The 25045-nt window shown below is 35.9% G+C and overlaps 1 protein-coding gene across 2 annotated transcripts in view; it reads left to right on the plus strand.

Annotated features, from left to right (window-relative positions):
- Positions 1 to 25045, plus strand: part of AFG1L (AFG1 like ATPase) — a 71066-nt gene that overhangs the window by 21989 nt on the left and 24032 nt on the right. Inside the window, exons 6-8 of one of the 2 annotated variants that reach the window (XM_049818145.1) lie at positions 3219 to 3318; positions 6273 to 6331; positions 21700 to 21782. In XM_049818145.1, coding sequence (XP_049674102.1) covers positions 3219 to 3318; positions 6273 to 6331; positions 21700 to 21782 — 242 coding nt within the window. The remainder of the gene's footprint in view (positions 1 to 3218; positions 3319 to 6272; positions 6332 to 21699; positions 21783 to 25045) is intronic. The other variant, XM_049818144.1, reaches the window with a different exon arrangement.

The raw sequence follows: 25045 nt of genomic DNA on the forward strand, positions 1-25045 counted from the left end.
TGCTCATATTTCAGAGGAAACCAAATGCAGAACTTCAAAAGATAAAAGCATTGCTGAGGTTGCACATTCCTCTGACAGTGGGCTAAAGCACAACAGAAGTACTCTGTCTGAAGTGAATCTTGTTGCAAAGCCTAGAGAATTGTTGAACTAGTGGAGAGTAGACTAATTGATGTAGAAAAATATTTCAGTACTTTTAAAGTAGTTCTGTGTGTTCCAAAATATTGTTGTAATAAAAAAAAATTTAAATTACTGTGTCTTAAATGTTTCTTTTTGCAAATACTGTGTGATAGCCAGGACCTTAGTGATGGCACTGAGCTTCTGAGTTTGTCCCTTCTGAAGCAGGTGCTTCATCAGCATTTGCCTGAGCCGCAGGTTCTTGGGTTATTAAAGCATTGCTACTTCTTCCTGATCTTTGTCATACGGTTTACTGTAAATATTAAAGCCTTTCTTTTATATTTTTTTTAATTTCACGAAAGTCTTAACCCAATCTAAAAGTGTCCTCATTTTGAAGAAAAACCCTAGAATTAAGCCATTTGTAATTATAATTTTGATGTTTCAGAACACAGAAGCTGGCCAATAAGGGCCTAGTTATTGTTTAGTGATCAAATAACTATACACAGGTAATTAGAAGCTGTAATCCTGGTGTGTGACTGTAACCTATGTTAGTTAGTATCAATAATGAAAACAGAATCCCTATTTCTTGGTAAGCTGAATGATCATACAGTGTTAGGCTTCATATACCATCAGTACCACTTGGACTTAAAGCAAACTACAATTTAGGGAGTTTTTACTAACCTGCATGCTATTAAAAGCCTCTAATAAAAATTAGGCTCTTATTTTTGTGCTAATACTAATTGCTGATAATACATGCTTATGTTTGTCATTCATTAGGTGGAACTGTACCAATCAGTGGCTGACTGAGTCTCAGGCACTTACACATGTAAATTAACTATTAGCCTAGTGTTTTTTCTTTTTTCCTTTTTTTTTTTTTTTTTTAACGTGAGTCATAATGCAAAACAGCACTAGGTCATAAAAATCTTTTCTCTTAAATGCTAATGAAATTTCTCCATTTTCTCCATTAGCAGGCTCTACTTATTGGTAATTTGTAGCCTTTGCTTTTGTTCTATGTTGCAATGAATACCGGAGACAGTAAAAACCATGAGAAATGACAATGCTTTAGTTACTGTCTTCTACCTGCTTTACCTTGTAGAAATTTTCTGTCTTTCCCAAGCCGTATTAGATAAAAAGAGCTCATATTTGCATCCCAGTTCTCAAAATGGTTCTCTTGCTTTTTGACAGAACTTTTGAGAGGGTTTTTTATTGTAATGGAGTTGAAAACATCAGAATTTTGCATCAAATAACAATTCTCATTAACAAGAGAATGTTATTGTGTTAGTTTGTGAGCATTAATATTCTTTCCCTCCCTCTTTTCTAAAGGTAGCATGCTTTGTGTTTTTAAATAAATCATTTTGTGACAAACTTTTTTTGTATAATACATTTTTTAAAACTTGGCTATTGGTTTTGCTTTGTGGTACAAGAATTTCAGTTACCCCTATAATGCACATATATACTGATTCCTTGTGTGTCTTTTTTATTAGGAACGGGGGAAGTTCCTAAATTCTAGTATTCAAAAGAGATAAATTATTGATAGGTGCATAAGCAGATATATTAGACATATAGTACAATAGTGAATTACTACATGCTTTTTGGAATACCGGATCTTAGTGATCAGAGATACGCAAATCTGAGGGGTGTGTTACTGATTGTATAAAAGTTTGGTTTTGAAAAAGGAAAAAAAAATAAATCCATATTAATGCATTCCATAGAACTCATTAGAAGAAATTTTTGGAAGAAGGAAACTGGTGTTTACATGTGGTTCCTTATGAACACTATTGCTTCTAAGCTAGCTGTCAGAAATGTAACCTAAGTTTTTTTACTGTCTCTAGTGTTGGATTAAATTTTTTTGCTGCCCAGAGAAGTCATTTAGAAATGGGGGAACGATGGGGGGTGGGGTGGAGGGCTGGTGAAGTAGGGAAAAAAATTATACTGGTTAAAGTCTTTCTGTAGATGTATTACTATCAGAACATACGCATCTAAACTGGTGAAAGCATAGCAATCTGTTGTGTAATGAGTGCGTACAACTCTCAGCATGCCACCACTTTTTTATTTCCTCAGAATTGGGGTCTGTTTTGATAAGTCAAAATGCAACAAGTGTCTACATAATAATCAAAGGGAATGTAGGAGAAACAAGTGTAATGATAATAAAGATGGTTTATTAAGGTTGCTGATCTCAGCTGGTCAACTCCTGTAAAATATAAATTGCTGTTGTAACAATGGGCTTTTTTCAGAAAAATCTTTTTTTTTCATTTGTACAGGGTGGTTTTGTGTCCCTTTTATTTCTTGGTAAGGCAGGTTCGTTAAACTAAATATTTAAAGAAATTCTACTTTATGGCTTATTTTTTAGGGGGGGGGGTTGTTTTTTTTTTTTCTTCCCCAGTATCACTTGTCCCACCCATTTTTATTTTTTATTCGTGTTTTGTGCCTGAAGGTTAGAAGAGGCTGACTGTGCTGGAAGTGACTGTGTGCCTTTTGATTATTCATGGACAGTAATAGAAGGCACTTAAAAAGAACAATGAAATTGCTTATTTTTGTGATGGGCCATCTGTTGAATTGTTTTTTGCAACAATCACACAATAGTATCTATGTCATATCATTCTATTTTCAACAGCAGCTGATTATGTATATAGTTGGCTACTTGTCTTTATTTCTGAAGTCCCATGACCATTTAAATTCACCTCTGCAAACCTTTGCCTCAAAGGTAATAGAAATGTAAAACAGCCAGTGTGTATTTTCTTTCTGTCTTTTCATGTTTTTTTCTGTTTTTTTCATGCTGTTTCTAATTAATTAGGCCTCTTAAATGTTTAGGTCTGTTTTCTGTGTCTCCCACCTGTAGTTTTATAATAGAAGTTAACATGGAATCATTTAGCAATCGGTAAAGAAATGATGGAGTTCCGCAATAAAGAGCGGGCAAGTTTTGAAAGACCGTGGTACATTCACTGCTTATTAATTATCCCTTTTATTTTTTCTCACCAAGCAATAATTAGAATCTTTCTCCATGGCTTTCACTAACAAGCATTTTTCCTAGCTACAAAGCCACTTGCGGATCTATTGCGGCGGAAGCTGAAAGCAAGATAAAACAAATGTGTTGTCTTCTACAGGTCACTGACATTGCTGATGCCATGATTCTGAAGCAGCTTTTTGAAAATCTGTTCCAAAATGGGGTTGTCGTTGTGGCAACATCTAACAGGCCGCCAGAAGGTAAAAACAAACATGCTACTAGTATTATCCTAATAGAATGAATCTCAGTATCTTACAAAACAATCGTATTAAAATCATACAGTATTTAATACTACAAAACTCCAAGAATCTGAGATGTTCCGATTTGTCCTGCTTTTTTGTGTTCTTAAGGAAGAAGGGTTTTTCACTAAGTCTTACTGCTCCCTTCTCTCAAACTCAAGATGTTGGTCCCCCCACCTCCTGTCTTTTCTGATCTTCTCTATTCCGTCCAAGCCAGTGGGAGGGTGTCTGGGAACAGGGGAGTTGAGGAGGAGTGAAATATTTCCTCTGTTTTGGATGTATTCAAGGATAGGAAAAGATCATATTCTGCAGAAGAGAGGGGAAATGAGATTATATTCCTTCCTGGTTTCTAACTCGGAAACTTGCAGACGTGATCCACCATCTCAAAGGAGAGCCCCTTATCAAGATGCCATTCTCACAGCCTGGATTGAGGTCACTCATTGGGAATTACTTAGGTGGAGAGTTGTTTCTATTTCTAACACTATTTGTGGATAAAGGGTGATTAGCTAGGTAGGTCCTTCTACAAAGTCCCCAAATCTGTATGGGTTTTAACCAAGCAGTAATTTTAATTTTTTGCAGAGGAGAAAAATGTTTGTTGTACTGTAGCATTAGCAGTTAGCATAATGCATGCTTTCTGTGCAACTTTTATGACACTTCAGATTAATTAATTTCAAATGTTTGCAAAAAATACTGAAGAGTTACAGTATTAACTACCAGTTAATTTTTCTACCCAAATTGATTGAGTAAAAGAGAATCACTAAAGATTTACAATGCACTTCATGTTTAAAAAAAAAAGGGAAGAAAACACTCAAATGTTTTTATTAGAGGGGGAAATAATTTCGCATTGGTTTATTTTCCTTGTTTGAGCAAACAAGATGAAATCATAACTGCTGTAGTTGGGTTGACTACAGATAAACTGGACACTAGTTCCTCACTCAGTTGGGAACCTCCTTGTGTTTTTTGAAGTGCTGCTCCTTAAAGTTCAGGAGAGATTTTTACCGTGACTTGGGGATTGTATCCCACATCTTAAATTGAGCTGTCAGTTTGTGACCATTATCATTGTATAGGGGTTTTAATACATATTAAGTCACTGTGTCAACTTGAAAGTCATCCACTTGTGCTAGCTACCCAACAGAGTATGTCAAGAATAGTATCTCCAGAACTGAGCTATGTTGCAGTCCAGATGTTGGTCAATGCCTGTGTCTTCTTCCCTTCTCACTACTCCTGTGTGCTCATGGTGTGTGTCTGAAATCCTCCCACAGGAAGGAGAGTTTGGTTAGCATACTATGCTGAATCAAGGTTTAAGACTGAATTGAGAGATTTTTTTCTTATGGATACAAAGGGTAAAAGTAGCTTTTTCATTAGAGAGCAGATGTACCCAGCTGCTGACTATTAGTGATACTCTTAACCATGTTAAACTTCTGCCCCAGGGGAATATGAAGGAAAATACTCAGGTGCAGTGTTTAAAGAATGTGGGCTTCATTTCTCCACCAAAATTACTGTTTATTTTTCTCATCCTCACAAAACAGGGACATAATACAAAACTCACAGCCTTATTAACTAGAAGAACTAACAGAAGTAGCTGTTTTATAGTACTGTTACATGTTCATTAATTTTTGCAAGTAAATACGCAATTGGCTGCTGTTTTAACAAGTGTATAGCTATCATGATTTGCAGAGTTATGAATGAGAATGATATGTGGCTTCATACAACTTTGTTAGAGTGCGGAATCACCTTCACTGGTAATTTTCCTAAACGTTTCAGTGTATGTATCCAATTTTGTGAAAACCATTTTGTAGGTGTCCTGTTGGTTTCTCTTGCATACTGCATCTTCTGGTTTGTCATGCATACTGGATCTTCTGTCCACCATGATGTGTTGGCAGAGCACAAAAGCTTTAGCTTCGTTGTACCCATCAGGCATTATGCAGAATATAGATAATATTAATAGCCTGGCATGGTTTTTGCCAGGAATTTTGGTGACACATCTGCCAGGTGTCTGTATTCTCTTATTTATTCCTCCTGTCAGTCATAGGTGCTGCACTGCCCTTTTATAAGGCTTCCTAATATTAATGAAAAAGAGCAGCCTGTTGTACAGTTTAAGTGATAACATTTTCAATGAACAAGTCGTTCTGTTATGAACATGTTGGGCAGTTGGATAGTTTCCAGAGAAGAGAACTCTATGCTGTATAAAATACAGAGATAAATAAGATAGAAAATGCTGCTTTGCAGTTTGTTTTTATAATTGTCTTTTTGCTGAGTACAGATTTGCATTTTGTTACATAACATTCTAATTTAAAAAAAAAATTCTGTTGTATTTTTAGCAACTTTGCATAAGTTTACATATTCATTTAATTTATCCACCCCACCCCCCCCCCCCCCCCCGGGATGACCCTTTTTTTATTCCTTTGGAAAAGGGAGTGTGCCTGGTAGAATTGTGAGAAGATAAAGTGTACCACAGTACACTGAATAAGAATTATACTAGCTTTGTAAACTCAAATAGCATATTTTTAATTTACGTTGGATTTTCCCCCTCTGCCAAATACCTGGGACTTAGCAGTTCTATAGTTTTGGCCTTATAATCATATGAATGTATACCCAGCATTACAAATCCTTTTTTATATCCTTACTTTAAAACATGCTGGTCTTACTTCTTCTGCTAAAATCAGTTATATGTCGTTAGAAATTTAAGTCATCTTTAACTCCCTGCCTTTTTCAGACTTTCTCACAATGTTCCTTTCTTCCTTAAGAATGTATTGAATTTTCATACAGCAAAAGAAATCAATTTCAGCTCTCCTTTTCTGCCTTTTGTTCCTCCTCTCTCTAGCAACACTGAGTTTTATTTGCCAGACTAAAAGACAAGCTGACATTGTTATTAAGACTAAGTAGCAAAATGGTACTGATTTTCTTTCTTTCAGATCTCTATAAAAATGGTCTTCAGAGAGCTAATTTTGTACCATTCATTGCTGTGCTGAAGGTAAGGAGAGTCACTTGTTAAATGCTTTCCAATTTTGCCTGCTGTATTAATAAATTAGAGATTTGTACAGGATTGCTTTGATACTAGTTGCCAGATAAGATGTATAAGCTTTAACTGTTTGGGGCAAAAATAATTCAAGGTAGGGCAAAAAGGAGCTCTTTCTCTATAGAATTAACATGTCTTGAAAGCTGGACATTTTTAGTATGACAAAAAGTTACCTTTTTGACCAAGGTAGCAGAATTTGTTTGGGTAAGACTTTCTTACTGATGTGTATATGCCATGTAACGTAGTATTCCTCTAACAGTTATACTGTGGTGTGCTTGTGGGCATCTTACACTTACTATGCTACAAAAACTTGGTGTTCCTTTGGTGTAAGGAAAGTAGTGTTCTGTATGTACCCCTCAATTACCTTGTTTCTGGGTCTTTCCCGTGTGTAAGTGGTTTTCTGAATGGGTATTTGAGGCTTCACATATTGTTCAACAAGCAGCAGTTCTGAAGCAAGCTTCCTGGAGTCTGCATGTTGTGGTGCAGAAGGCTGTAAACTGTAATTGCTTCATTTAGGTTAAAAAATGAGCATCCTTTCTTGATGTGAATAATACAATCAGTGCTTATTTTGCTATTAAAAAGGACATATGGTGAACTCACATTTTTAAGTTCTGGCCAAGTTGCGTTTAATTCACAAGCTACGGTTGTATTGTTACGTTATTGAGGGCTAGCTTATAGCTCCTGTGTCCTGCTCTGTCTGGATTGACATGACATGTAAAATGGAAATAACAGCACTTCCCTACCTCACAGAAGTATTGCCAGCATAAATATATACATAATGTTAAATATATCAATATCTAAGATAAAAGAAAGGTAAGGTAGAGTTTAGGGTAGGTTGGGCGTAGTGAGATCCTAAGATGGCTCAATTGCCTAAGCACCTTTGAAAATCCCATCTAATGTTGACATTTGAGCAGCTACCAGGTTTACTGAGTTAAGATGCCATTGACATGTATGCAGCACTCCTATGTATCTCAGAATGGCTGTGTATGAAGTCAGGGAGGTCACCAGTGAAAGTAATTTTTACCTGGATGGCTTTAGAAAAGTAAGAAACATAAAAATAACTGAACAACCACTTCCACTTCAGATTCTTGAAAAGGGTTTATTCTGTAGCTGACTTCATTGGATGCAGGGAGAGGTCCTGATCATAGAGCATTTTGAAGAATAGTAGTAGTTTCATATGCATTTGCTTTTTGAAATGCAGCAACCATGGCAAACCTTTCTTTTCTATATATCTTTCCTTGTTGACTCTTAGTTTCTTCCTTGATAAATGTAAGGCTCTTTCATTTCACTGATGATCAGACTTAAAGAATATCTCTCATGTATGCTTATTTGTAGTTTCCTTTTTTCTCTTTTTGGCTAGCTGAAGAAAAAAAGTGAAATGTAGTTTATGCATACAGAACGCCTCATCAAGACTGGGAAAATAATCTAAATTTTTACAAGGGACCTTGTGGATAGAATGCTGAGAGAAGCTCTGAAGGTGAATTGGTTTACAGCTGTGACAGGGGATAGAGTAGTGCAAAAAGAAACAAATAGCACAACCCAGACTAGAGGTAGATGGACATTGCCATAATAATGAATGAAGGGAGAAAAAACTCAACACTCTATTCACAAGGGCCTTTCTAAAATTCTTGATTACATGTTGTCGTTCTTTCCCCTACATTTTTGTGTTTTAACACTGCTCTAAATGTATCTGCCTTTAATGTTATTTTAATAAATGTTACCAATATAACATAATTCTTTCCCCAAAACTTAAGGCCTGAAAGATGGATCGGAGGAAACTTATCAACAAATGCTTCTCTGACCTTAGTTGGAAAATGGAAGGGCAGTGGCAAGGTATTAAAAACAATAATAAAAAAATTTCCAAATCTGCATTTTGAATTTACCACATCAGAAGTAGGCATTAAAAAACCTACACTGGAATGTATTTTAAAGTAAGATTTTTTTTTAACAAGTGACCTTTACATTACAAAGGTGTGGATAGAACTAAATTGATTCTCTGGCTGTGGTAGTTTGAGAAATGTATATTTATGTCTCCCCAATGTGAGTATAATCTGTATCATGGCATTGGTGTTAATGGATTGGAGTAGCTTCTGCCTCAGCTGTTTATAATTCTGTATATGACTTTAGGAAATGTAAAGATGATAACTTCCAGGGTTTTGCATGGAAATATAAAGGAAAAATATTACATTGGATGCTTGCAGATGTTTGATTTACTGTCTTCTCTGCCTTTACCTCACTCCAAGCCATATGTGTCTGTGGTAGTGGCAGTCTCATCTAACCTGTTCCCTGGTGGTGGCTTTGACAACTTGGACTAAATCCTGTCTCAGTTTTCTCTAGGCTCAGAGCCTCCTGCAGAGCTTTTATTTGGGGTTTAGTGGTGGTGAGTGGGTGGGTTGGTTTCGTTTGTTTGTTTCATTCGGAAATTAACTTTTCTGATCGTAAATCTTAAAATAAGGCTTTAGCACTAAAAGTAGTTCAAGTTCAACACAGGATCTTTGAATTCCTTTAAATATTCTTGGGAAGATGGGGTGAATGGGAAGTATTGACAGTACATTTCTGTGAAGAGATACTTCACTTGAAATAGATTTCAGGCTGTTTCCATTCCTCATAAATGGAACACATAGTTCCTAGATACCCTGGTAACTGTTACACAAGAATCTTTCCCCGTCTTCAAATGATCAAAAGAAATGGTTTCTTTCTTGGATCTAGCATTAGCCACGTTCGTCCTTGATTTTGTTGTTGTTTTTATTTTCTGCAGCCTATATAATTCCAGTATCTGTATTTGGGTTCATATTTCTTACAAAGATAACTATAATCCCATTTCTGTGGAATAAGCAAAAAGGTGAAACAGTGCTCTGGGGAAGACACAGTTATCTCGCGAAGTTTGTCTGTATTGCCTTTCTAGGTGGTAGATTACAGGGGACAAGTGATTGCTGAGTGCCTGCAGTGGGAGATGCAATTGGCGAGTTCCACTTTCTAGGGCCACGTAAAAGCTCCAGGTCTGTGTAGTTGGGCAGGCTGGTAAGACAGCAGCTCTTCCTGCCCTATGTGTGTCCCCTGCCCAATTCTGAACCTATCCCAGTAAGTAGTTTGAGATGTAATTTTTCAGCGGTTCTATAGTCCTCTAACTTAAAGTGGTAGTTTGGATAAATGGAAAAACTCGAAATTGATCAGTTCATTTCTGTGGCTGAAATTCTTTGGGACACAATATTCTTTATGGCAGGGCTTTGTTTCTGCAACAGATAAGAGTGCTTCTTCAGTCCATGAAATTTTATAAAGATAGAGCTTTACAGAGATAAGAAGTATTAGGAAGGAAAATCTTTTAATTCTATAACTGCAATTAGATTCAGTTCCTTCTGATTGAGCTTTTAATCTTGTGGCATCTCTTACAAAGCATTTTAAAGTGCATGGAATGCCTAAGTGGTTTGTTGTTGGCTTTTTTGGTGTTTTGGTTTGGGTTTTTTGGGTTTTTTTTTTGGCAAAGGCAGTTCTTGAAAAGAAAAACATTCATTGCTCACAGTTTGTTCAAATGCTTAGAGCAGAAATACTCAAATTGTTCATCTAAACCAATAAGAAATATAAAAATTTTCTAAACATTTTAAAACTGGTTTACGAATAAAGCTATCTATCTTTAACAACTTGATGTAAGATCTGAAGTTAGGCTCTTAAAAAAAAAAAAAAAAAGAGAAAGCACGCTTTGTTTTCCTGGTTTGGCAGTAATTTTAGCAACATTTTAATTTTTCCAGACATTTAGTGAAGACATTTATATCAACCCTTAACTGTTCTGGATTCCTAATTCTAATTCAGTGAGTAGTTCAATGCTTAATTCTTCAGACAAACAGGAAGGAAAGCACCTCAAATAGTTTGTTATGTATAATCTATAACCTCAATGAGCAGTTCTTGAGTTTCCAAAGGTTTCCTGGAACCATAGCGTGAAGTTTTAAAAAGTCAAGGCAAGTCAAAATACCAAATATGTAATGTCTGCATTTTCTCAGGTTTTCTTCTTGCAGTAGACCTGCACTGAAGTAAATTCTGACTGAAAGTCAGGAGGTTTTAGGGATTTTCATAGCCTGAGTATACCTTTAAAAGGTACGGTTTTAAAATAAAATGTTTGGCTTTGGCTACCTGCATTTTGCTTTAACTAAAGAGAAAGAATCAACCAGAAGCCTGTTGTCAGTAGGACATGAAATTACTGTAAGCTTCCTATAGTGAACTTTTTTTTTTTCTTCTGCTGTTAGGGACCAGTTGTACACTCCTCTCAAATAGAAAGCAATGTATTTTTATACGCTATATTGTTCACTGTCTTTCTCAAAATTGGTTGATATTTATTTATTCACATTGTTGCCTACTCTGGTTGGTTTTAATTAAAATATACTCTTTCTTTCAAAGCAAGAAATGGAGGAATTTAAAAGTATTTTCATTTTTCAATAACTTAGTTTGAGTATGTGAGAAAAATTTGTTTAAAACATTTAGAGCTGTCCCTAAGGAAATTGTGGGAGTTAGTTTTGTACAAAGGCATCTGGTAGATATAAAATGTCTTTGATGGTGCACTCGGCTTTTGTCCAACCACCTGTGTGAGAAATGCAGAGATTTGTTGATTGGCGGGTCTGCCTCTACCCGCACCCCCAAAGTCATCTCCTTGATGAAATTGATTTGTCAGTTTGTTCCAGTCTAATGGTGTGATAGCCCAGCAGCTTTCAGTATGTTGAATAGTTAAAACCTGCTTTTGAGGTCAGTGTCAGCCACTCTGACCCCTGTGAACTGTCACCTGAGTCAGAATTGCAGGGATTAGGCCTTTGATATTGTGATGGCTTTGCCTATCAATTGACTTTTTCATTACTGAAGATGTTGGGCCTTTTGTTTCCCTTCTTAGTATGTAACCAAGCAAACTCCTAAGTAGAAGGAGCATTTGTTCTTGTTCTCTCTCTCTGCAAGTAATAGAAGTACTCATCTTTTGTGAAGCATACCTAATTAAACATAGAAAAAATTAAAAGTAGAAAATATAGCATGATGGCAGGTATTTTTGTGCTGAACATCAGTATAATTTCTGGGTAATTTTAGTTTGACAAGTTTATAAGACTGTCAACTAACAAAATGTTCTATATAAAAAGCAAGGTGTCAGATTAGAAATTACCAGCCCTTTCTGCATTCAGCCTTCTAAGCCTGTGTATGTGTTAAATTTAAACACAAGGATTATTTGAATTCTGTAGTTCAGAGCACTTAACTGTTACAGTATTTTATAAGGTACCTGTTGCTTTAGCTTGTTCTCTAGATATTAAGCTGTTCAGTTTGTTTACCTTCTGCATCTGACTTAAACACATGCGCGTGCTTGCTCCTAGATGGTTTATTTAGGTGCAGATGAATACTTTATCGTAGGATAAACTAGTTGCTACTGTAGCTCAGTCTCAGGCTCCCTGCCTTCTCACTTCCTTTAATTGTTAGGATTTCCTGAGTTCTTGCTTGGTTTGTTTACTCCTTGATTAAAATGAGTAAATCAAAGCCTATCATAGATATGGAATACTTGATTCCTGCTGTATCAGGGTAAATTAGTCTAATTACACGTGGCAGTTTTATTTGCTTGTGATGTAATGTGAAATGAGGTCCTGCCTCCCCTCAAAAAGCCCGAGCCAATTAATAAAGCTTTTAAGCTCTTTGTCACAGGCCACCGTGGAGGTCTGCAGAGAAGAACTTTAATCCAATAAACATTTCATTTAGATCATGAAAAGAAAGCATGAGGAGAAGCTCCTACAAGAGAGGGTGTTACCAGCAATTCTTGCCACGAAGAGATGTGAGGAATTTGCCAAATTAACCAAGAAGCCTTCATATTTAACACATAAATGTGTCAAAACTAATAATAGAATAATTTAATTTGAGTTGAACCTTATATTGTTAAAATTCTAAGAAGCCACAACTGTTTTCTTCAAAGACTTTACTGTTGAGTTGGATGGACAGGGCAAGGGAAGGTTGTGAGAAACCCAGATAGCAAATAACACTGGCCGAAGCTGGTGGAAAGAAGAAAAAAAAAAAAAAAAGGAATAGATAATTAGGTGTAATTAGTGTGTATGAATTGTTGTCTCCCTGCCCTTGGCTTGAATAAATTTCGGAGAAAAAAAACCTTAGTGGTGAAAACGCTTTGATGTAAGAAGAGTCATTGTGGTTTGGCAGCATAAAGGCAGTGTTTTATACTTCTTACATAATGGTTGCGATACAGAAAGAGTGAATGGACCCAGCACCCCCCAGCCTGCTTTACAGCAAGGACTTTTGGATTCCCTTGAAACAAAATGCATCAGAAGTTTTCAGTTGTTGGTAATGAGGTAGTGGACCTCATCAGAGCTAAGCGTAAGCCATCTTTAGCCTTTGTTTAGATCTTAATCACTTTTTTTTTTATTCTGGGAAATCCAGTTTCGTAAATCAATACTACCTTATTTTTTATTTTTTTTTTTTTTTTCCCCCCTGCCTGCCAACAGTTCTGGCAGGAGCAAAGGCTAATACTGGGAAAAGAAATACAAATCAAATGTTAAAAAGAAAAACAACAGCAAAAAAGAAATCTAGACAAATAACTTCATCCAGGGTATAATTCCAATGAAATACATGTATTAGGGGTGAATTTGACCCTTAGCTTACAGAACATCATGTTATAAATTCGGAGTGAACTCTTGGCATTTGTTTTTCACAGACACCACAGCTTGTTTATTAGGAGTTTGAAAGTTACAGTCATTATTGGTTGTTTAGCAAAACTGAATGTTACACAGTGGTTTGTGGGTTGGTTTTAGGTTGTGGCTTGTTTTTTCTTTTTTGTATTTATAGTTATTCTGCAAGGAAGAATTCTTCTTGGGTGATGTGAAATGGGGAGAGCTGTTCAGTGTAATTTGTATTGCGTGGAAGTTTACTCTGCCATTCTTCTGCTCCCTGACTGGAAAAAGGAGAGGCTACTTGTCTCCTACCCAGCACAGCCACATCTGTACCTCCTGAATTCTTTCACTTTTGTCTGAATATCTGAAATACTATTCACAGAACAGTACTTTTTAAGAGTCTCTGTCTTTATTCATGTACCATTATTTTACAAGTTAATTGTCTATTTTTCCTCTTCTTAGGGGGTAGCTGATTTGTAGCTAGACTTAAAATAAGTTATTGAAAAGTTGTACAATAGATCGTATGTTCCTTGTGGTAGCAAGAATAGTGGGGTTTCTTAGTTGTTAAAGTTTTGAAGGCTGTAATGTAAACTTGTGCAACTTCCATTGAATTACTTTTATGCCTAAATTTATCTCTGCTAAACTCTCCAGTTTATTTTTTTTTTAATTTAAATATTAGTTTTTTAAATATAAGTTTAAATATTCTTGTCACAAGTGTAAGAAAAAGATTAATTTCAAAAAATTATATTTGGCAGTATCTCACTTCCCAGATCTTTGTGCTCTAGGTCCATTTAAAAATAACTCACAAATAAAATGTTTGTCATCCAAAATTAACCTGAGCATGATTAGTTTCATTGATATTGTGCAGGATTCTTGGGTGACATTTTGAAAGTTTTCCTCAAAATTTGTTTTTTTTGGGTTTGGGTTTTTTTTTGTTTTGCTTTGTTTGCAGTGTTTACAATTGGGACAAACATGAAGTGTCTAAAGCTATTGTAGCAATTTCCCATATTTTGTTATTGTGGAAGAATATAGGGGAAAAGACTGTAGAAAAATCAGTTAACCCCTTAAAGCATTGCACTATTTTGTAGAACAAATAGCCTTTTGTACTTGAAGTTGATTTGATCTGTGAAAGGCAACACCTAAATATCATGCAAAGCTAAGTAATTATGACTGATTGTAAGGTGGTTTTTTTTTTCAGGTATAGGTCACAGGAAATTCAGTTAGGATAGAGTATGTACAAAGCTAAGAAATATGCAGATTTTCTGTTGTAAGATCGTGTAAAAATTATTTACAGTTAATACTTGCATAAAGGTTAGAAAGGTTGATGAAGTGATATTTAGTTTTGCTTTACTATTCACTGCGTGTCAGAATGTAATTATGACTGATTCATGAAACTGTCTTAGCAATGAACCATCTTTATTAAAATGCTGATCAAGACAAGAGCTGACAGTAATAAAGAATAGAACATTTTAGTCTTGTTGCTTTTGAATGATTGCTAATTACCCCAGAGGTCATGTATAGTGCTTATGAGGATTCATTGACATTTTCTTTAAAGTCTACTGTTTCAACAACATCTGAACAGGGAGACAAAAACTGTATGCACACCCAACAACACTTGGACCAAGTTTTTATCCATCACCATACCTGATGATTCCCTTTCTCATCATCCCTCCCCCTGAGTACATCTCATTTGCATGGATTGGTGTAGCAGAAAGTTAAGTGTTACAAACTTGATTCTCTCTCTCTCTCTCTTTTTAAATAAGGCAAATTTTAAGTGTGGATAAAAGGAGCAGCCCTTTAAAGGTCCTGCACCTGTATCACGCTTGCTCGTGACCAATGGTCTGGTTGATCTCCTTCTAGAGCTGCACCAGAGAGGAAACACTGCACTTAACTTTGTACACTTCTCAGCAGGTTGTGGACAGACCTGCCCAGCTCGTGAGTCCCAGTTGGACCAGTTTCACATTCTGAAACATGCTGGTGATTGTCATTTGCTGATGACTTTCAGAGTATGCCAAAGTTAAAACCTGTGGGTATGCTTTGCAGGTCAGAAATAGTTTTTTCATGACACACTGCATGTTTGCTTAAAAGGATTCTTGTTCTACCACAGTGATGAATCATTTGGGAAAATGCCAATTGTAATGGTATCCTTTGGATAAAGAAACGTTTTCTTGAAATCGCTTAAGAAGGAATTTTAAGAAAGAAGAAATAACATTCTAGTTGATAATCGAACACTATATGGAGTCAAATAATGAAAAATAAAAATGGTTAAGTTTAGTGAGTTCTGTTTACCTGAGGAACTCTTCCTCTGTTGCTGGTTGATGGCTCTCATCATGCATCTACATGTTGTGTGATGCAAGAGAATTTTTCTCTCTCAGGCTGGGTGTAAATGTATGAGAGGAATGATTGCCAATGAACAATCTCATTATTTTCTGATTTGCTGGGGGGAAGGAATATTAGTGATCCTGTGTATTGTTAATGGAGATCAAATCAGCAGGACGGGTGTGGGGTGTTTTTTAATGGGGGGGAGGGTTGTATGTAAGCTAATACAAAGAGTTAGACGCTGAGGATGGGTTTGAAAAGGGAATGTGATACCTATGTGGAAATTATGATTCCTTTTGCTCAGAAAGAGTGGTCAGAAGTTGCACTTCTCAGTTAGGCGTTGGTTATTAATAGTAGGTGTTCTAATATGCTTGTTAAGAACTATACCAGAGGCCAAGAGTATTACTTGTGCAGCTTTGCATGCCTGGGGATAGGATGATACTCTGCTTGTGTGGAAGGTGTATTTGATACTGCAGATGCAGTGCTGCTGCTGCATATCCAGGTGTCTGTTTTGACCCAAGTGTGAAAGGCTGAGGAAACTCAGCAGGTGTGGGAATTAAGGTAATGATCATCCCAAGGTGAAGCACTCTCAAATCTTTGTTCCCCTATACCTTCCCTGGAGGTCCTCTGATAGGGTTTGTCCTACCCTGTGGGCTGACAGGGTGATTTGTATGAGTTTGTATGTTGGTTTTTGGGTTTCCTTTTTTAATGCCATTAAAATTCAGAGCAGAGAATGTCAACTGGGTTGACTTACAGTGGTCTCCAGTAAGGTTAAGAAATACCTGCTCAACCTGCATTATCAAGGGTCATGAGCTGATCACAATATTTGAGCTCATAGGGACACATGGTATTTAGTACAATGTCTCATGTACTAAATGTACACAAGCCCATGTATTAGCATTTCAGTTTTTTTGATACATGGGAAACACATGTCTTGAACTTGCTGGTTATGTAGTTATGTAGTTGCCTTTTGAGATTTTCTGAAACCTTTGTTCCTCTACTTAAGGATCTATCATGTCATGTACTTTAATTTCTTCAGCAGTGAAACATTTTAATAGCTACCGTTCTTGATTGCAGCAACAAAGGAATATTAGAGGAGCTTACAAGAAAGAAGAATGTATTTATATTACTCTATATTCAATACCTTTCTACAGTAGGTATACTGAAAGTCTGATTTTATCTATTCTATCTGAAAGTTGTTGTTTTAGGTCTTTTGTCTCGAGTTGAGCCTTGAGGCTGTGTCTTTTTTTCCTTCTGGAATAAAAAGTTTTTATGCCACTTCAGTGGAAATGAGTGCATGATCATGCTTTATTTTTAAGTTCCTAATTGCGTTTTCAATTCTGTAATTGTATTTGTTCTTTGTACACATAAATACATAAATGACTTCAAAATAAATTGTATGACTAATTAATTTCATGCATTTGAATTGAATAGGGTAAGTCAGACTTGAAACATCTCAATAGAATAGCAAATCTGTTGGAAACTGTAGATGGTTCCGCAAGAACAGACTAGACTAACTGTAGCTTCAATTTTAAGTATTTATTTCAAAAGAAAAGTAGAAGTTTAGCCCAAGTAAATGAAATCTGAAAGTTTAAAACTCCATCTTAAAAAATGGAAACCAATAGTTACAGTCGTGGCTTTGACAATTAAGTACTAACAATCTGAGCACTCCAGTTAGTTCTTTGGCTGTTGATTAGGATTCCGTAGTGGTGATTAGTGAGTGTGAGGATGCAATCATATCTGTAGGGTTTAATCAGTCCAGTGCTGGAGAAGTTAGTCCAAAGACGAAGAAAGAAACTAGAACTTCTACATGTAATCTTAGTAGGGTTTTTCCCCAGGCTGCAAAAAGATCTACCTCCCCTGCCCCCCGCCCCCAAACTTGCAGAGTTTGTAAATGATAGTACTGATTTTCTAGTTCCGTGATGCAGGAGTATAATGTCGTTGACACCTCTGAAGGTGAGAGAAGGTGGTACTCGCATATGCACCCTCTCTGAGGTTCAGTATTTCATTCTTACAGTTGTGAGCAGTTTTTATATTTCCATACTGTGCAACCATGTATCTGCTTTTCATTTTTGTAAATCTACTATTTTAAGTGTTTTGCTTGAATGTTTACAATATTTTGGTGTGCTTTATTTTCTTCTATTATACATTCTGATGATATGCTGTCTTTTTAACATTTAAAGCATTTCTCTTGAAAAAACTGTGAAGCAGATAAGTGAATATTTACGTGTGTAGAAACAAAAGAACTGTGGTGGGTACCCTTGTCTACAAAGGAGACCCCAAAAGGAAAAACTTTTGGATCTCTACTCAGCACATAGCTTCTCTGTGACCTTTCTGACTCTGGCTTTGAGTAAAGGTGACCATGTGCTGAATCCCCCTTTAGAACTGTCTCCACCCGTACATTCTTAACTTGGAGGAGAAATGCTGTTGTTATTGCCTGGTGGTGCAAACAAACCTCCCATTACCACCTTTTCAGTTCACTGGTACTGCTATGACACCCTTTCTCTTCTCTACTGCATAGAGCTCAGCTTGCATAAATAGCATTGCCCACACCAGTGCATGTTTGTATGCCATTTTGTTGGCGTTAATTTCTTCCACATTATCATTTAATGGTTGATTTCTTTATTCACACTTCTGTTTGATTATTTTTTTTTTGTTACGTTATATTCCAGTAGCACCTATAGATCTATGCTCTACTGTCATATAGTCATGTAAGGAGAAGGTTGTTCCTACCCTACAAAGGTTATAATCTAACAACAGCAATCATGTTTTAAAGGAATGTTTTCTGGGAACATGTTGCTACACAGATCATAATGTTTTGTTTTAATAGCAGGGGCCATCCATTTTATGAATACAGTGTCTAACAGAATAGATGTGAGTGAGCTTTGAAGTGTCTCAGTAGAAATAATTAATGATAAACAGCGGTAGATACTTATTCAGGTGAACCTGTAGAAGGGTTAGGAAATTCTCATGGCTGTTTTATTTTTGTTTAGAACATGGGCTCTAAATGGCTGGAGTACCTTCCTGAACTGAGCATCAGTCTGGAGAGGCCAAAACAACCCAAAACAAAACAAAAAAACACGCAGGGAGGGGGGGAAGAAACTGGCTTCAAGGTCCAAGTCAGTGGTTCTTGAGACAGTAATGGATGAAAAATATGCTAGACATTCAAAGTAAAAATATAAACTAGAATTTGACTGAGAATGCTGGTTTGAAAAGTAAGAGGCAGAACTGCATTTGAAAGATGGGACAGAATTAAGCAAAAAAACCCCAAACCCAAACCAAAATTTGAAATTAATTGGGAAAATTCAAGGAGCAGGATAGTAAAAGGCCAAATGTTTTCCAAAGGACTAAGTATCCCTATGTTTCTGTTAACTGGCTCCTACTGTTATGCTTATATCGTGTGTTACAGAAAACTGCTGTATATCAGAATTCTGGTTTTCCATTTTGTTCATGTTTGGTTCAGTTGACTTTTGCCTCCTAAGAAAGGACTGTAATAACTGTATTTTATACATCTCTGAACGGGATGCTGCTATTGCCTTTCTGGCTGAAAGGTCCTATAGCCCAGAATATCTAACATGTTTTTGAAATAAACTGTGTAATGTTATATCACACTAGAATCAGTAGTAGTACGTTATTGTAGACATACATACAAGACAGGGTTTATAGGGAAAAGAAATATCTTTCATTTAGGCAACTGTTTGTAGCTTAAAAAGGGCCTAAAAACGTAAATAAGCTTTTGAGCACACAAGCTCTTCTTAACTAGTGTCACTAATGATAGCGATTTTTCCTGAATAGTGGTAATACTAATTACTCTGAAGAAAGAGAAAAGGGAAGGAAGACAGGAGAAATTAATCTACTTCATAGCTATATTGGTACTATTTACATCTACGGTTCTTAGCTCCAAAACTCATTCAGTTCAATGTTAAATCATGGAGTCATAAAAGACTGTCAGTGCATTTAAGGAGTGATAAATTTGTAAGCAGAACACAAGTGGACTAAAATACTGTAGCACCACGTGCTGATTTATATTTCAGCAAGCCTGCATAATATAGCCCAGTATCAGTCTGTATTTGAGTGCACAGAATGTCTGCTGTACTCAGCAGTCATTAGCAGCTGAGCCACAAACACTGCTGTAAATATCAGCACAATAAATTTACAACAGCTACAGTGTTCAGGTGCCCTTTTTTTTTTTCTTTCAGCCCTACCATAACCATACCACACTTTTAAGTATATGTAGTTGTGTGTTCACTCTGTATGCAACACGACACCCTGAGAGAGCAGTAGAGTTTGTAAACCCACCTTGAAGGCCAAAGAGATGAGGCTGAATTCATGCCAAATTTCCTATCTGTTGTTTCCAGGAAAAAAAGCCAAAATGATAAACAGTGTTACTAAATGTCTGAGTATTTAAAGTTAATCTAAATAATCTCATATTCTGCATAGCTGTAGTAATAATGTGTTGTGGTTGGGTTTTTTTCCTCCCCCCTACTAACATGAAGAAAATAGTACCTGAGCTAATCTACTACTTTGAAAAAATAAAACATTAGGCAGAAGGATGCTGAGCATCAGTGCCTGGCAAAGAAAAGCTAAGTATACCAGCTTTGCTGTGAAATTTCAGGAATCTTCCTTCTAGATTGACTGCCAGACTGATGCTGAAGAAAAGCTTAAACATCCTCCCTCCCTTGTGCATATTATTACATGCCTCTGGAACTTTTTTCTTCTGTTCTGTTATTCTCTTTCTTTGTAAGCTTTCACAAAAAGAAAGGGAATAGATTGTAATAATATTGTAGCACCAATGCTATTGTGTTTGCAGTAGCCTTAGCCCAAGATAATGATTTGATTAGCATGGCTTTTTCACTTACCGGAATTAAAGATACATGGATTTTCCTGGGATTCTGTGCTTTCAGGATGATTTTTTTTCCCCTTCTTTCTTCAGCTGTATATCTTTGCAGTGAAGTTGGAGGTTTAAAATAGGTATAGAGCCTTCAGTAATAGCCAAGGGTAAAAAAAATTAGTGCAATGAGTCATCATAGTCACTCCTGCAGATATTTGTAATCTATAAGTCCTATGCAACACATTCGTTCAAAAGGGCCATTGTTCCTTAAATCACTGATGATAGTTCTTCTAAAATTGAAGGGGTTTTTTTCCTGCAATGTAGTTGCTAGAAATGAGATTTGACATTTCTAATTTTGTTATTTGAATGGCCTCAAGGAGGCTTTGACAAATTTGACACACAGAATATGAAACGCTTCACGAGAGTATTAAAGATAAACTAATAGTTCATAGTGCAGTGAAGAAGTAGATTAATTTAATGGATTCTAGCAATCCACAGAATTTTAATGGTGTTGAATTACCTATTAAAAAAAGTTTTATTGCTCTAATTAAATTATTGATAGAGGTATATTTTCTAAAATATTAAAACTTTTCTGCCCTTTCTTTTATAGCTTCTTTTGCTTCTAGCTGTATGACACCCAGAAGTTGTATATGTTGGCAGTAGTAATAACAGATAAGCAGAGCTATTCCCTTTGCCCCAGAGGGTGTAAAATCTAGATCCCACTGAGGTTAGGAAGAATTTTGCTCTCAGTCTCAGGCCTTGAATCAAAAAAAGCACCCTTCAGTACAGCTGGTTTTGAGTTTTCTAACAGAAGTAGTTATTGTGACTACTCAGGGACATCTATCACACTGGGAATCTTACAGGTTGTTTAAAGGGAAAAAGAAAAGAAGATCCTTTTCTGAGTCAATTGAGACATCACAAAAATGAAACAAAATCTTTTTGATATAGATAGAGCTTTGTTTATTCCCCCTTATGCTTCAGTCGATCTTGCAGCAAGACTTGGTTCATACATTTGATGTTCGACTCACAAAATTTTTTATCTTCTTAGTAGAAGGAAAAGATAAAATTATTTTTAGCTTATAAAGTAGAAGTAGTTTCAGTTGTCTCTGTTGCTAGAATTTGATTGTAGTCTGTTTAAAGTTTTATTGGTCCTAATTTTCTGTGTCTAAATGTATATTCTTTAATGTGAAAATAATTATTTTTACACGCTCCCCCAACAAAGCACTACCCAGAGAGAATGAGTAATATCCACTGTCATTTCATTTCGTGTGCTTCCAATCTATATTAATTTTCCAGTTGATGGACTTTTGAAAATGGTTACTTTTTTGTTTCGAATATGTGAATGATTTCCAGCTTATTTCTTTGCTTTCATAAATGTAAAGGAGACTTCGATTTTGTGATCTTGAATTTCAGTTTTGCACATGAAATTCATGCTGATGGTTTATCACAGCAGTGTGTCTTCTCTCTAACACAGACAATAGTAAATACAGCTTTGGTTTGAGGAAAGCTTTTTTTTTTTTTTTTTTTTTTTGTCTCTGTAGAAATACTGCAGCACAATCCAGCTTGATTCTGGAATAGACTACAGGAAACGAGTGCTTCCTGCTGCTGGAAAACTTTACTACCTGTAAGTTTATCTATGATATGGTATTTGTCCTCTTTTTCCTTCTTATTAGCCAGTAATTTCCTAGTCAATAGGAAATGAAAAATGTATAGTAGAATTAGCAGAGTGTGACTTTTCCTTTCTTTGCCTTCTGGTCCATTTTGTTCAGCAAACCGCCTTCCATTATGCCTTGATATTAACTTCATTAAACTACATTTTCAGTATCGACACTAGCATCATTTATAATGTGTGAGTGAATAAAAACTAATTAGATTTTTTGGGGAGGTGTGGTGTTTGGAGAACTGAAGTGACAGATGGTTAGAAAGTAATGAATATCCTCTTGTAAGAGATTGCACAATTCTCTTATAATAGAAGAACATCCTTATTGTATTTAAGTAATTAAGTATTTATAGAATCCAATGACAAGGATTCATTTAATGTTGGGTGTTTCCAGTGCTGTGGATTTAAAAAAAAGCAACCCAACACCCTCCTATTTTGACAGATTGTGTCTGTTTATCATGACAAAATTTCTTTAGCACTTTATTCTATATTTGCAAATAAATATATTTAAAAATACATTCACAGTGTACTTATGGTTGCAGCATATATCTGCCTAATAGAAACATCCTCTCTTTTTTTTTTTTAAAATACTTTGAAACCTTTTCATTACAGACATTTTTCTATTTCGTATTTTTTCTTACAGTATTATTTAATCAATAACAACCTGAGCAAGGTAGACAATAATAAGTTAAAATGAGATTTATAACTGTTGTATCTTTCAAACCAACATACAATATTGATTTAAAAATCATGTTTCCATTAAGAAAGGTGCAGTATTTTCATTGATGTATCAGATATTTGAAATGAAGTATGTCCATATCACTTTATTATCAAGTTAGAAATTGTAGTAGTTTGTCCAGAAGGAGGAGTACTGCTTAGTAGAATTACAACAGGTAATTCTTTCTGCTTCTGGAAGGAAATGACAGAATTTTATATATGAAAGACAGGGCAAATGCAGGTTCTGGATCTTCAAACAAAACGTGACTGTATGAAGTCAAGAAAAGTAATTCTTGTTCTATATTCTTGCCTGACTCCACTTTCTTAAAGTTTTGCGCTGTCTGCTTGGAAGTACTGTTTGAAGCTACCACTGTTATCTTGGCATTGCTCATCGTGCCTCTTGTTCCGATGCCTACATAGCTGTCTTCTTACGGCCCAGCTTATTGCACCCGTTGCACTTTGTGACTTTCTGTTTGATAATTGCGGAGAGCACCTACCATATTCTTTTCTCACTGTCCGTACTCTGAAGAAAGGAAAAGCACATGCATGCTTTCTAGCAGGTAAAAGGCCAAACGTGGTGCCTATGGCATCAGCTGACAGAGAAGAAATATGAACAAGTCCCAGGAGTAGTACCCAGCCAAAGTATTTCATGGTGTTCTGCGGTAAATCTTGTGATTGAGTGAATGGCAGAAATTGGTGATAAGTCTGTCTCATGTTCTTTCATTGGAAAGGTGTTGGTTACTTCTAGAGCTTGTCGTATAAATCATTAGGAGGCAGTGGGGAAAAAAAAAAATTGAAAAAATCCTGTAGCTACCAATGGAGATAAGATACTTATTTTATCATCCTTTTTTTTTCTGAGGGAATCTCTTTCATTCAAACTTGTTCATTGGAGCTTTCAACCCTGAAGAACTAGCACAGTATGTGGGGATTTTTTTGTTCTGTTTTGTTTTAATATTAGGTACTATACAGTATTTTGCTTCAGATATTTGAAATTTATTTACCAGTCTTGCCCCCAAAAGAAAATGTTCTTGTCCAACATGTTTACATTCCCCATTAATGGTGATAGTATCATCATGGCATTTTAAAAAAAAATCTCTTGATGCTTCATAATTTGTGTAGTTTTTTCTTCATTTAAAATATGCAACTAAGGGTTGTTTAAAGCTGTTTCATACTCATCTGAAAGGAATCAGTATAACACAATTACAAGATTTCTGATCAACACAGCTTCTGTGATCTCAGTCTTCCGTGTCTGTTTTCAAAACAAACTTTCTTGGCATTTAGGTGCAAATATCCACCTAAGCATCCTATTCAGCTGTTTCTTCTTGTAGCCTTTACATCAAACTTTTTAATAGTTACATGCATACTCTCCAACATATATGCACTCTTTCCCCCTTTTATGGCTTTTTTTTCTGTTTTTATCTGTTCCTTTTCATTTGTTGTTTTGTCAGAGGAAAGCAGCACAAAAGTATCAATGTTGAGATAAACTTCTTTTTTTGAAGTTACAATTTTATGTAATCTCCTTTTCAGAAAAGGTTTTTGAAGTGTTTGAAATGGCACTTGCAGAAGTTTGTAGAGTTTTTTTTATCCAAATTATTTGTATCTGCAAGGTTCGTTATCGTTAAGCTTGAGCTAAAAAGTAGTTATTTCAGTTCTGTTGTTAACATTTTTAGGGTGCTTAAGGCCTAATGAACAGGAAAGTAATTGTGTAAGGTGCTAATCATCACTTGTCATTTAGAGGAGGTCTAGAACTGTGTGAAGCAATGCAACTTGAGTGCATCCATGATCTGTAAAAGTAGACTTTTCACACCAAATGAGATTATACAAACTTCGGTGAAGTGTTTTATATCCTAGTTCTAGTTTATTGTCTACCGTAGCATTAATTTACTATTCTCAGCTTTCAAGCTAGCTGAGAAAAAACAAACAGTTAGAAATACTATCTATCTTCTTTAAGAATGAAACACAGAAAGGCTCGCCCTCTAACCATTTCAGTGACAAAAAATATTTTCTGATCATGCTGATTTATAGTTCTTGGGGCAACCAGAAGATGAATATAAACTTTACTTCAGCTCTCAGCACAGATATTTTGCATTTTCACTGTCTGTGGTTGATCTTTTCCCGAATAGCATTGGGGACAGAGCGGGGGAAACTGATAAAATTACTAATGGGGAGATCATGCTGGTATTTTCAATTTCGTAGTTTAATTTTGCAAATTGTCTGATCAATACAATCAGTTGACTTGATTCCCTCCCCACAACACCCTGAAAGCTGCTCCAATATTTAATTTCACGAAGTCGCCTCTCAGAAATTTCAAAGGATACTTCTTTAGGTGCTTGACTGCCTTGGCTTGTCTATTTGCTCTTATTTTGCATGCAAGATAGAGCCAGAAGCCTTTTTTCTCATTGTGTACACATAGTGTTAATGGATCTGCTCTGCCTGTATTGCCTCATTACTGGAAACAGCTTAAAACACAAAAGTCTTTCAGTGTATGCAAATAAGGCAGAATCATCTAC

The sequence above is a fragment of the Accipiter gentilis genome, chromosome 15 (assembly GCF_929443795.1).
Source record: "Accipiter gentilis chromosome 15, bAccGen1.1, whole genome shotgun sequence".
Lineage (NCBI taxonomy): Eukaryota > Metazoa > Chordata > Aves > Accipitriformes > Accipitridae > Astur > Astur gentilis.